The sequence below is a fragment of the Ammodytes marinus genome, assembly GCF_949987685.1.
Source record: "Ammodytes marinus genome assembly, chromosome: 6".
Taxonomy (NCBI): Eukaryota; Metazoa; Chordata; class Actinopteri; order Uranoscopiformes; family Ammodytidae; genus Ammodytes; species Ammodytes marinus.
In genome coordinates this window covers 21,684,717-21,697,216 of record NC_137235.1, presented here as the reverse complement: position 1 = coordinate 21,697,216, position 12,500 = coordinate 21,684,717, and the positions used below count along the sequence as shown (strand labels likewise).

Here is a 12,500-nt window from a genome sequence, read left to right as displayed (position 1 = left end):
CACTGCACGTGGCCCGGTTTGAAAATGTCATGTCCAAAGCAAGATAAATGATGATGTCATTTTGGCGTGAATGTATTTGCTCTTGACTTGCACTCGGAGGAATTGATTTCAGCACTATACCTCCAGCAGTTAGAACACATATTGACTAACACATCTCTGTAAGGAAAGCCTGTCTCAAGCCTGGGAAGAAAAATAGGTCAAAACAAGCCTGAGCACCACACACCTGATAGATACAGAGCTATCACAACAAGTTTGTCCTGGCTATCAATGGTGTGTACTATTCACCGTAACCTTTGTAGCCTGGCACCGCCTGCCTACGTACTTCCACTCAATTTTAATTTCCCTTCAGTAGTCAGTCTGGGCCTGCGATATATTCTTAGGTTTTCTCCAGAGAGATTTGTGCCGGTCCAATCAGCGAACACAGGGAGTGGCTCAGAAGCCAGCGCATGGCATACGTCATGACCAAACGTTATGCGAGTTGGTTGGCAGATCCAGAGTGGCACTGGGCAGATCCAATAGTTTTAAACTTCAACAGACACCCGCCTTCAAGTGAGTTAACGTTTGTCAATTGAGCGATTCTAGACCTACTGTAAAAATGAAATGAAGTACGATGACCAGGCCAGAACCTTTCTTTGTATAGAAATTACAAGTGACAGGTCATCTATTCTAAATGTAAATATTCTTAATAGCATTCCAGAAATGTTCTCATGAACCTTACAAAAAATTCTTCCTTAACGTCATTCTGGTCTTGACCCCTCTGTGGAAACATAAACTACTTTGGCAAAGCCTAGGAGAAGAGTGTGCACAAGATTGGAAGACAAATCATGAATAGCAGAGACCTGAGTTCACAGCCTTCCACCTCAGACACCGCTAATATATATTTTTGTTGTTGCTAATACTGTATGTCACAATACTTTCCCCTCTCCTACAGAATATAATCACCAGTTGTGTGATCACATTGCCATTGTTTTGACTGTGTAGAACTGTCAGTACTCTCATGGATGAGATGTTGCTTGTCAGAAAATGCAAACATTTATAAAAAAACAATGTAGTGTTTTGTTCTGGTTACAGTGTGGTCCCAATGGGGGAAAACAATGTTTTGGTATTAATGGGTCCCACATCCTCTCATCTTGAAATCCTGGCAAAATTCTGTTTTAGACTTTGTGCTGTTAGTTCTAATAATAGCAATATTGTCAGTATGTGTGGACCTTGTAGCCTTGGCACTTCTGCTTTGGTTGTTTTCATAATTTCATTTCATGTAATACTTCATTATCATCGCTTGATATTCACCCCCAATAAATCAAATTATATATTTAGTAATAAAAAAAGAAAATGCTGGTGGTTGAAAGGGAACAAAAAAGGATAAAGAGTGAGAGCAGATGACAGAGTCAAATAGAAAGAGAGCCGGTAGCTTAGCGGAAACACAGTCCTCCATATTAACGACTTGGCCAGAGAGAGAGGGAGTCAGACAGAGAGAAAGAGAGAGAGATGGAGAAACAGACAGAGAGCCAGAGAGAGAGAGAGAGAGAGCCAGAGAGAGAGAGAGAGAGAGGCTGCAGCTGCATGGACCATAGAGCTGAGAGCACAGCACAGTGAGACAGGGCAGGTGGGCAGAGATGATGGGGGAAAGAGAAAGGAAAGGTGGACATCAAGGCATGCCAAAGTTAGAGGGAAGGGGGGAATTTATCCAGTATCATTTCTAAAAAGGTTAGGATATGTAATCTCATGCTTTATCTCTTCTCCATTCTGCTTTTTCTGCTTTCATCATTTAGTCCCTTCCCTGTCTTTGCCTCTTTATTCTCTATCAAGTTTGAGTTGAGCCACAGTACCACAGCGATGCTAAGCAATGATAAGATTTGAGTCAACCGATTTTGAAAAAATAATCTTCCTGCTGGTGCATTAAAATCTATAGTGCGTAACTTTTGTCGGCCCCATGAGGATTTCTGAGTAACTACAACAACACTGTGCATCTACAAGAAGTCATTCTTTTTTGATGGTGCATGGATTTTATACCTTCTGCTGTAGGTCCAGGTTTTTTTCTTAGCGGTAGAATCAACAACTGAAGCATTTTGTGGGTGCTTCATGAGCTTCTTAGCGCCAGGGTCGTGCACCAGGTTATATACACTGCCATACTGAGGAACACAGAGAGAGTTTTGTGGAGCTGGTAAATTGTACTTTACAAAACGAGGGCTTGGAGCAAAAGGGGCGTAAGTGACATATTTTGCGAAAATGACTTTTATATATAATTTTAAAGGTCTTGATAAGTTCTATCAAATGGTAAAAGAATAACGTCAGTTAACATTTTACTTTTTGAAATAAAGGCTGAAAACATAAAGGCGTAAGTGAAAACCTTCAGTTGAGTTTGGTGCAAAAAAGGCGTAAGTGCACCAGGCTTGGCGCACAAAAGGTGTAAGTGCATCATAAATAGGCTAAAAGAGCTGACAATATGGAGGGATTGCAGAAAAGACCAACATTTATACTACAGAAAAAGTGTTTTGAATATGTTTGGAGAACCTGATATAGCCACATATGATGGAGAAAATATGAGCACTAAAATAAACACTTTATTTTTGAATTTATTTTTTATAAATATTTTTTTTTGATTTTTGATTTTTTTTACAAATATGAATTCCTTGAAGCCTAATCTCTATTAAAGTAGAGATTGCTTCAATATGCTGTTTTTTATTAAATATTTACAATAAATAAAAAGTTTGTTTTTGCTCTCCTGTAAAATTCTGAAAATGTCACTTACGCCCCTTTTGCACCAAGCCCTCGAAAATAAGAAAAATACTGCCAAGGACAAAAAGTTTAACTCAGCATTTAAAACAAACACATTACAATTCAAGATGAATGAATTGGAAACAGACTTGAAATGTAACCGTACATATATACACAGGATGTATGTTGCAGCATAGTGGATAGCATTTCATTTGACCTGATTCATTCTATTGTTGGGGGTTTAGGGTACAGACCATTGAAACAATGACTTAGTAGGTTCACTTGTCACAGCTGTGCAGCTCAGAGAAAATGATTTTGAGGCCAACTCATTCCTAACGGCAGAGTTAAGTTAATGTTTACTTCACATGGGGAAACGCCTTTTAATCTTAATTATTCAGTGTATTAACTGTATGCAAACTGTGCAGGTGTCCTTTCAGTTTTATTCATTATTCAACATTTTGAATAAAAACAAAACCAGCAAAGGAAGTATCCATAACACCAGTTACACTGTAGATTTACACACATTTAAATGTATGACCGAATGTCTGCTAAAAGTCAGTTTATATACCTTCTAATGTAATGGTATTGATTGATTGATTGATTGATTGATTGATTGATTGATTGATTGATTCAATGTATGTCAGACCAATCAAAAATACAAAACAAAATTAAAAGCACGAAAATACAATAAACAAAAATTATGTTTAAAATGGTTTCACAAAAAATGAATTACATAATTGAATTGATATGCCTGAAAAGGGGTTGGAAGAAGTATACACTTATTTAATCTTAGGAAGAAGTATACACTTATTTAATCTTATACCCCTTTTACACAGCTCAATAATTGATAGTTATTATATTAGCTGCCTGTGTTCCTTATAACCTCTATACAATATGCTATACTATATTGGAATCTAAGTCAAAGGTTTTCCTTCAGCCTCTTACTGTGTGAAGAGAGCTTTCACTAGATATAATGGCCTCTGCTCCCATTCGTTCACCTCCTCTGGCCATCACTGCTGCACGGGGAGAAATGGAAGTGACAGACAGACAGACAAAAGTAGTTATACCATGCACACAGATAATCCTGATTTTCTGCTTTCTTTCTATGTGTGTCTCATGGTTCATTAGATGTGGATATGGGCCTGCTGAAACCAACAGTTGTTGAATCACTGGTAGAGTGGAGAAACACAGAGATGAATATGTATGGGTATATAGGATTTAGTAAATAACAGAGAGGTAGCTGTTTTAGGATTGTGTTGAGAACTTCATCCCCCATAAATCATAGCCACTGATGTGAATAAACTAAACGCATGTTTAGTTGTGTGTGTGTGTGTGTGTGTGTGTGCGTGCGTGCGTGCATGCATGCGTGTGCGCGTGCTTGTGTGTGTGTGGAGGTCATAGTAGGGAGGTTCAGCTGTTATTAGTACAGCTGTCTGCTGTGGAGGATAGAATATTGAGTTTCATTCATAAAAAGGACAAAGTGTGTCTGCCTCCAAAAGGTGACCTCTGTCCTATTAGTCTCATGCCTGGGATAAATATGTATACACACAGCAATGTGATTGCACTTAGTTTGTAGTCTACGTATATTTAAACAAACTGAAGCTTGCTGGAATCAATATTTCAAATTATTCAAATAAAAGCGCATAATTAATCTTTCTAAACAGGAAATGTGTTAGTACAGCAGTAACAACATGTGATGTCACTTTCCATTACTGTAGTATGAACAGGGAGGTCTAGGTTCACACATTCTCAAAATAAACTCTTCAAGTGCTGAGTCACTGTCTATAATAAGACCAGACATTCATCTAGCTAAGTATATTAAATATAGAGTGTGTGCCTTCACTTTTTTTTTCAATAAGATGCAGACTAGTGGTAGCTTAAGTGACTTGTTTAATTGCATGTAGTGAAATCCCTATCCCAGGGCTGTGTCTAAGAGGATTACAGTAATGCTAATGCTGGCGTTAAAATAGTCTTAGAGCACTAACTGTCAGCTTGTGTTGACCTGTTGTTGTACATGCACACTCTCTCCTCCTCTACCCATCTCACAGTCCCTCCTCTTTGTTACCATCCCATTGTGTGTCTTTTTCTTTTCATGCTCTTTCACGTTGCCTTAAAACCTTCCCGTGGCCACACTCCCTCTCTCTCTCTCTCTCTCTCTCTCTCTCTCTCTCTCTCTCTCTACATCTGGCTCTGCCTAGCTCTACCTATCTCTCTCTCTCTCTCTCTCTCTCTCTCTCTCTCTCTCTCTCTCTCTCTCTCTGCGTCTCTTTCTCTTCCAAAGGTGATGTGTATTGTCACATGCAGAAAGCCATGAAAACAGCAATTTTACAGCACAGGAGTTTTAGAACAGGAGTTACTGGGGGAGAAAGGGTTGAGCGGACATAGAACACTACCATGACACACACACACACAGATACACACACACGCAAACACACACACACACACGCATATGCACACACACACACGCGCACGCACGCAGACACATGCAGACACACACAGTATGTATTACATGTGAGGCCTCTCATTCACTGTAGTGTTTATCTTGCCGGCCTTGCAGAGAATCCCTAAACTTCCCCATTTTTCTTTTCTTTTCTTTTCTTTTCTTTTCTTTTCTTTTCTTTTCTTTTCTTTTCTTTTCTTTTCTTTTCTTTTCTTTTCTTTTCTTTTCTTTTCTTTTCTTTTCTTTTCTTTTCTTTTCTTTTCTTTTCTTTTCTTTTCTTTTCTTTTCTTTTCTTTTCTTTTCTTTTCTTTTCTTTTCTTTTCTTTTCATCAACAGTTCCTCTGTCACCTTATTCATCATTATAAGTTTGATTCCAACACTAACATCAACTAATGCAAATATCAAGTTGGGCCAAGAGCATCACTGACATTCCTCTACCTAAATAGACACACGATACATCAATTTGATACAACCCTCCGCCATTTGTTCATTTCAAGGCGAGACTCGGCAGGCAAAACATTGTTTTTTTCAAGCACTATGCCATTGTGAGATGTTTTGTCTATCCTCTTTCATACTAGTATAAATCAAAGGTTCAAGTTCAAGTATAGTTCAGCCGGTTCTACAGTGAAGATATGAGAGGATCCCTCACTGGTTCACTCCCTTCCTTCACCTTTTTTAAAAAGCATGGTGCATTTTCCCATATGCAGTTTAAAGTATATTCATAATAATCATATGGTTCAGGTATAAGGCATGTTTCATAATCATGTATCTCACGATGGTGAAGTTGAACCGAGTTAGAAGGATAAGCAGAAAATATAGGAGAAGATTAATACAAAAATGCAATCAAAATACATTTGAGCGTTCCAGACTTTTTCAAGACCGCCGCACCACACTTTCTTCCTGATGTGGTTTTGAACGAGCCATAAGCCAGCAGCAACAGAGCACTAGTGATGATGGCCAACAAATATTCTCTCTTGTGAAATAACTTTTCTATATTTTACAAATGCACTACCCGGATTACTTTCCCATAACTTTGTCTGACCAGTTCATAACATGTGACATGTAACTGCCCAGACCTCAAAGGGAGGAGAGTCTAGAATGGATGATTGAGCACATAGAAAGCGTATTGTTGGCGTGTGTTGCTGAGTAAACGATAGCCTTATAATCACACATATTTAAGCTTATTGGTCGCACAGCTCTGAAACAGTTGAGCAGACAGACAGGTTCCATGGCAGCTCATGTTTAGTGAATGGACGTTCTCTTCTGAAAGTCTAGACCAAAGAGTGCTGCAGAATGTATCTTCTATAGGTCTGTCCCTTAAGTTCACATTTGACTGGAACATGTTTGTTGATAACCTTGGGGGATCATAACCATAGGATAGGATATTAGGAGGATAGGCCAGATGAATCCATTTGAGATGTAATACAGAGAGATTAGCAACAGCACAACGTGACTGTTCTATATACTAGTAAGGCCCGGACCGCACCACACATCCACATATGTTTATATCCTCTTTTTCTTTCCCTGAGACATGCCGTCTTTTTGCTAACATAGAGAAATGATCTGTTGTCTGTCATATTGACATCATACCAGCAGAATGTATGTGTGCACGTATACGTTTTGTAAATGAAAGGCATCATAGAAAGTACGGTCCAGTGCTGCGGTGGGAAACACAGACAAACACCAGAGGAGAACCTGGAACTAAAAAAGTTCCTTGCAGTGATGTTGGTGGAAAAGCAGTTTAATACAAAAGCATGTTCCCACCTTCAGTACATCGCTGCAGCCCCCCCATGGTGTGAGGAGCTCGGTCCACCTCCATGCCCCACAGAGGCAGTCCGTGGCTGGGTACAGAGCCCGGCCTCACTCCCCTCTCCTCACTGGGAGTCCAGAGGTGGAATGAGTTTTCACGCTCCATGAACCACGGCTTTTAAACTACTAACTGACCTCTTTCACTGAGCCCAACAGTCTTTCACTTACTTTCTCCGGGATCTATTGTGTCCTCTCTTTCCCTTTATTTTCCTGAACTCTCTCCTGTTCTCTCTCTCTCTCTCTCTTGCTCTTTCTTTGTCTCTCTCTCTCTCTCTCTTTTGCTGTACCTGCATGTTGTTCTCTCTCACCTCTTGTAAACTCCTGTGACCGTTGCTTGTAAAACTTTTAATAGCCACCCTGTGTGCCCTCCTGTTCTCTCTCTCTCTCTCTTGTTCATTCTTCTCTCAGTGATGGAGTTCAGACCCTGACCTGCTCCTCTGCCTTATCCTTTCCTTTTGATTTACTGTCACTGTCCATTACGTCTTCTCTTGTGTTTCATGCCGCAATCTTTACATTGTAGGGCTGGTGGTATCTCACACCATTACTGCTTCATTGGTAAACAAAATGCGATCACAAAAGGCAATCATTATAATGATGGTTTGAATGTATTTTTTATTTCATCAATCTATAACTCCGAATGAGGTCAGTGTGGTCAGGCATTTTACAAAGAAACATGCATTTTAATTTTCATACATTTTGATTAATATTATAAATATAACTTAAATATGTTATTTTAATGTGTATATTTGTGAAAACATTCTAGAAAAAAAGGTGATGCAAATGTCATCTTAACAGGTCAATACAATTCTTGGTATTATGGTATTTTACAATGTTACAGTAGTGACACATTTTGGGAGAAGAGTAACATTCGAGAACAGGGTGTGAATACCAAATGTACTGCACTTTTAGTAGATACGTATGTCTGTCTAAGATATGGCACAGTATTTTTTTTTTCACAATTTCAAAATGTTTCCAACTATTTTGCTGCATTACTTATATTATTTGATATATTTTGAACTAAGCTTACATTTCATAGCATCCTTCTTGCTGCATGTATAGAGAGAGAGAGAGAGAGAGAGAGAGAGAGAGAGAGAGAGAGAGGGAGTGATGAAGAGAAAGAATAAGTGTGGTGCAAAAAGAGAAAAGGCGATGGCGATAGAGGGATGGAGACAGAGTCATAGTAGGGCTTGTAATGGCCATGCCTTTGACAAAGCACCTCTCTGCTCAACCGCAACTCACATGTCAGTCTACGCCACACAGCAGTCCATCACACCCATGAAAAACTCTTACATTACAGTATAGGTTGTAAAATCCTGCCCCAGTGTTCACACATTTGCTACAAAACGTTAGTCCATGCCATTCCTTTACAGCAGGATGGTGACTATATGCACACAGAATGGAAGCAGCTATTTCTTTTTCAGTGACCTAGGTTTTTGTTCCCCTTATTTCCTTCTTTCTCATATTTCTTGTCACAGTATGTTTCTTCAAGGGCTGTGCCCGTGTACAGGTGTAACCGGTTAGCAAATCATAACCGTTTAGGAAAAATCAATAAATGAAAGCCATTTTTTTTTTTTTTTCAAGTTTTGAAAATTATTTCAATATGTCCGGGAGACACGCATTCATTCATTTAACATCACACATTAAACAAATTATTTGGGGATGATAAAAGCTAGTCTGCAGAATCTGTCCATCCCTCTGTGTGTGTGTGTGTATGTGTGCCAGCCAGGACTGCAGTCACGCAACAGACACACATGCACGCGCACACACATACACAAACACAGACAGGGAGTCGCTATCGGGCTCCAGTCACAGCCAGGGAGGAATGATTAAAGATAACCTAAAGATTAAAGTTACCCAGTTGACGTGCACTACGCTCGTAAGTAGCCTCAGTGCAATAAACCTCCAAAGGTAAAAAGCCCAAACTTTATAACACATGTTCAACCTGCATACATGTGGACAGTTGGAAGTTACAGGCCAGGATTTGTCCCAACAAATCCATTCAACGCATGGATGTCACCCAATCTAAATCCTGATAGAACATATGACTTACTGTGTTTTGCCGGATGATATTAGAAGAAAAGCGTCTCCTTAACCTGACATAATTGTTTTATAAAGAGCCTCAACCCGCTTCATTCACGCTTTAAACTGAGCTAAAACATTAAGAGAAGCTGCTCAAACACAAGCCATGGCTGCTGTAGGCTAGGACTCTTCACATCGTTACACTTTACCAGGGTCTCAGTGACACTACAACATGGACACACACACACACACACACACACACACACACACACACACACACACACACACATAAACAAATTGTTATGTATATAATTGTTTCTTAATTAGTTTTCTTTCCTTACACGAATGCTCAAAGACACTCTCACAGACCAGACCCCCACCAAACCCATTACTGTCGGCTTAGGAAAATAACAGCCATATATTATTTCAATTTTATTTTTGTATATGGACGATCCAGTTTTACATAGTTCCATTACAAAGAATGTAAGTGATGTACTGCACAGAGAGTGTATAGCTTTCCCCTCCTTTACAACCTTTGTCCCGCTAAAGCAATCTGTTTCCTTTTCCTCTGTTAATGTAGATCTCAGTAGCATAGTGAAGAGCCCTCATGACAAAGCTCTCACATTAAATACTTGAATAATGCCAATCATAGAAATAAATGTCATTCTTCTGGAGGTAACTATTTGTAAATTGTTACAGGCATCTATTTTTTTCCCGCTACTTTTACTGGTCATTTGAGCTTGAAAACTATTCACCAAAAGTGGGATCTTAATTTTATACTTTAATGTCTTAAATATAGAATGAATGCCCCGTACATTGGGATACTCATTAAAGAGTTGGTGTGTGCATGATGTCCCTTTGACATGCATGTTACTTAAGAAGATCCATGGGGATGGGTGTTTTTCTTCTGCTGCACTATGACAGCTTTGAAATCTCCCTCTCCTCCTCACTGAGATTTTGTATTAGGCAGACCATCACCCACAACATCATGTAATGTGTGTGTGTGTGTGTGGTGTGTGTGTGTGTGTGTGTGTGTGTGTGTGTGTGTGTGTGTGTGTGTGTGTGTGTGTGTGTGTGTGTGTGTGTGTGTGTGTGTGTGTGTGTGTGTGTGTGTGTGTGTGTGTGTGTGTGCGCGCGTGTTTGTAGCATTTAGCCTTAAAGGTTTGTATAAGTGAAGAAATTACAAAGCCGACAAAACAGCATATGGAGAAAAGAGAGAGACATAAAGAAGAGAGAGAGAGAGAGAGAGAGAGAGAGAGAGAGAGAGAGAGAGAGAGAGAGAGAGAGAGGGGGAAAGTGAGTTGTTCCTCTGTTCCCCATCCTTCTGTCCTCTCTTAGCTTGCTCTGTTCTCTAGTACTGGGCAGTGGCGAATGAGAGAGTCGGGCTGGGACATGGAGATGTGACAGATATTAGCATAGCAAACATCCCAATGCTCTTCTTCAATTTGTCTTAGAGGATGTTTACAACTAAACCAAGCACCTGAGCCTGACTACAGAACATAGCACAACTAGAGCCAATACCTGTCTGTCTGCAGATAGAGTAAATACACGACTATCTTTTTTAAGATAATACATGTTTTGGTATTTTCAAGCTTTATTTGGATAGTACAGAGTTGAAATGGGGAGACAGAGTGAGAGGGGGGATGACATGCTGTAAAGGTCCACGGGTCGGATTTGAACCCGATCCCACTGCAACAAAAGCCCTAGCCGATATGGTACACGCTAAATCCACTACGCCACCGGAGTGCCCCGTAAATACATGTCTTTCATTGGATGTGTCCGTCACCGTGGAACATTTTATTTAAATTGCATCCAATACTGACATAAATGTAATGGTACTGAGTATACTGATGGCTCTGTTGTCAAGTGAATGGCGCCGAAGGGCTTAGCTGAAATAGAACAGAAAAGAAATGAAAGGTCGAGGTGAAATGGTTTATGAACTTTGCCATTCTTAATTCAAATGTCACCACTCAAAGATAATATAACACATGCAATCTGACATGTACATATAGAGGATACTGTATGTATTTGGATGTTTGTATTTTTAGTTTTGTTATAAATGTAATGTCATGCTGTTTGTCCACGTGCAGCCTCAGGCCTGGTCTATTTAGAGTCACTGCTCTTTTGTTGAACTGACATCATAGTTTGATTTCTTTTTACATTACATTCATTTATGTTTCGCCCAATTACTGCATCAAAGGAATTCATATTTCCTTGAGTATATTATTAAAGGACAGTTATGGTCTGTGAGAGTCTGTCACAGATGTCTCTCTGTCTCCAGCTGATTTGTTCACAAAGGGTTTGTTTTCGTACTGCTGAGTCATTGTGTTTGATTGGATGGTAAAACATTTTTTGTTTTGTGATCTGAAGTGGAATATGATGGAATAACTTTTTTGAGGAAATGAAGGGACACTAAGTAGCATTGTGGAGAAGGTATTTGTCCCTAAGTTTTCAAGTGTGTATACTCCTTTCAGTGTTGTATTTGCATGCTTTTAAATTCAATCATTTAGTTTTTTTGCAATATTTTTTCCCCACTACCCTGAACAGAAAATGATGTTAATACATAAATGAACCCTTGATGTTTTTTTTAATTGGAGCTTCACTCAGTCAGTCCTTTGTTTAGACGCAACAAAAAAGCATAACAAAGGCAGAGTCCGATCTTGTCAATCTGGGATAATTGAACAAGTTGAAATGTAATAAATGCCGCACTGTAACACAAGTTCTCTTCTGTTGTTGACAGAGCAACCATCCAATCACCACGGCTCGGCCCTGCCCCCGGTCCCTCCCCCTCACCGCCAGCAGCCCTCCATCACCGCTCTCAACCAATCCCTGGGCTCCGTTCACCACGCTGGACACGTCCTCAGCTCCCGGCTAACTCCTCCCACTGGAAGCCCGGCCCCGCTGGCCGGCCAACCACCAGCCGAGCTGCAGACCACGCCCCCGGAGAGCGTCCCGCTGCAAGACAGCTGGGTGCTGGGCAGCAATGTGCCTCTGGAGACAAGGTAAACTCACCTGCTCTCTTTTCATTATGGCTGTGACCACACACCAACTCACCATCTGTATCACGATTTTTGACCCACGATTCGATTCATAACAACAATTTTTTAAATTTGAAAAGCATTTTATTTAAATAACATTTATAATACCATTTGACTTAATATAACATTTAATAATAAATAACCGGAACAGATTTGAACACAAATAACATTATAAGCACAATTAATAAATAAATAACCAAAGATATAACATTTCTCTCTTTTCTGTAACAAAATGACTCTTTTGAAAAATAAAAATAATTGAACCGTGCTGTAAATCAGGTTAGAAAACAAATAAAAACTTAAAAGCTCCCTTCACTAAACCTGATTGGTTGATTTAAGACGATAGAGAAAGGATAATGGCTCTGGGTACTGCGATTTCGGTTTCGATACGCATATAGTTACAGCCCTACTTTTCGTCTGTCTATGCCATTGTTTTCCTTTTTCGCAAGTTCTGCACTAATAGGCCTTAATGTGAC

General features: G+C 39.6%; 1 protein-coding gene across 1 annotated transcript in view; it reads left to right on the top strand.

Moving 5' to 3' along the window:
- The window catches only part of tenm3 (teneurin transmembrane protein 3), a 169,140-nt gene that overhangs the window by 46,549 nt on the left and 110,091 nt on the right, over positions 1-12,500 (top strand). Inside the window, exon 3 of the mRNA XM_080030178.1 lies at positions 11,727-11,988. Coding sequence (XP_079886304.1) covers positions 11,727-11,988 — 262 coding nt within the window. The remainder of the gene's footprint in view (positions 1-11,726; positions 11,989-12,500) is intronic.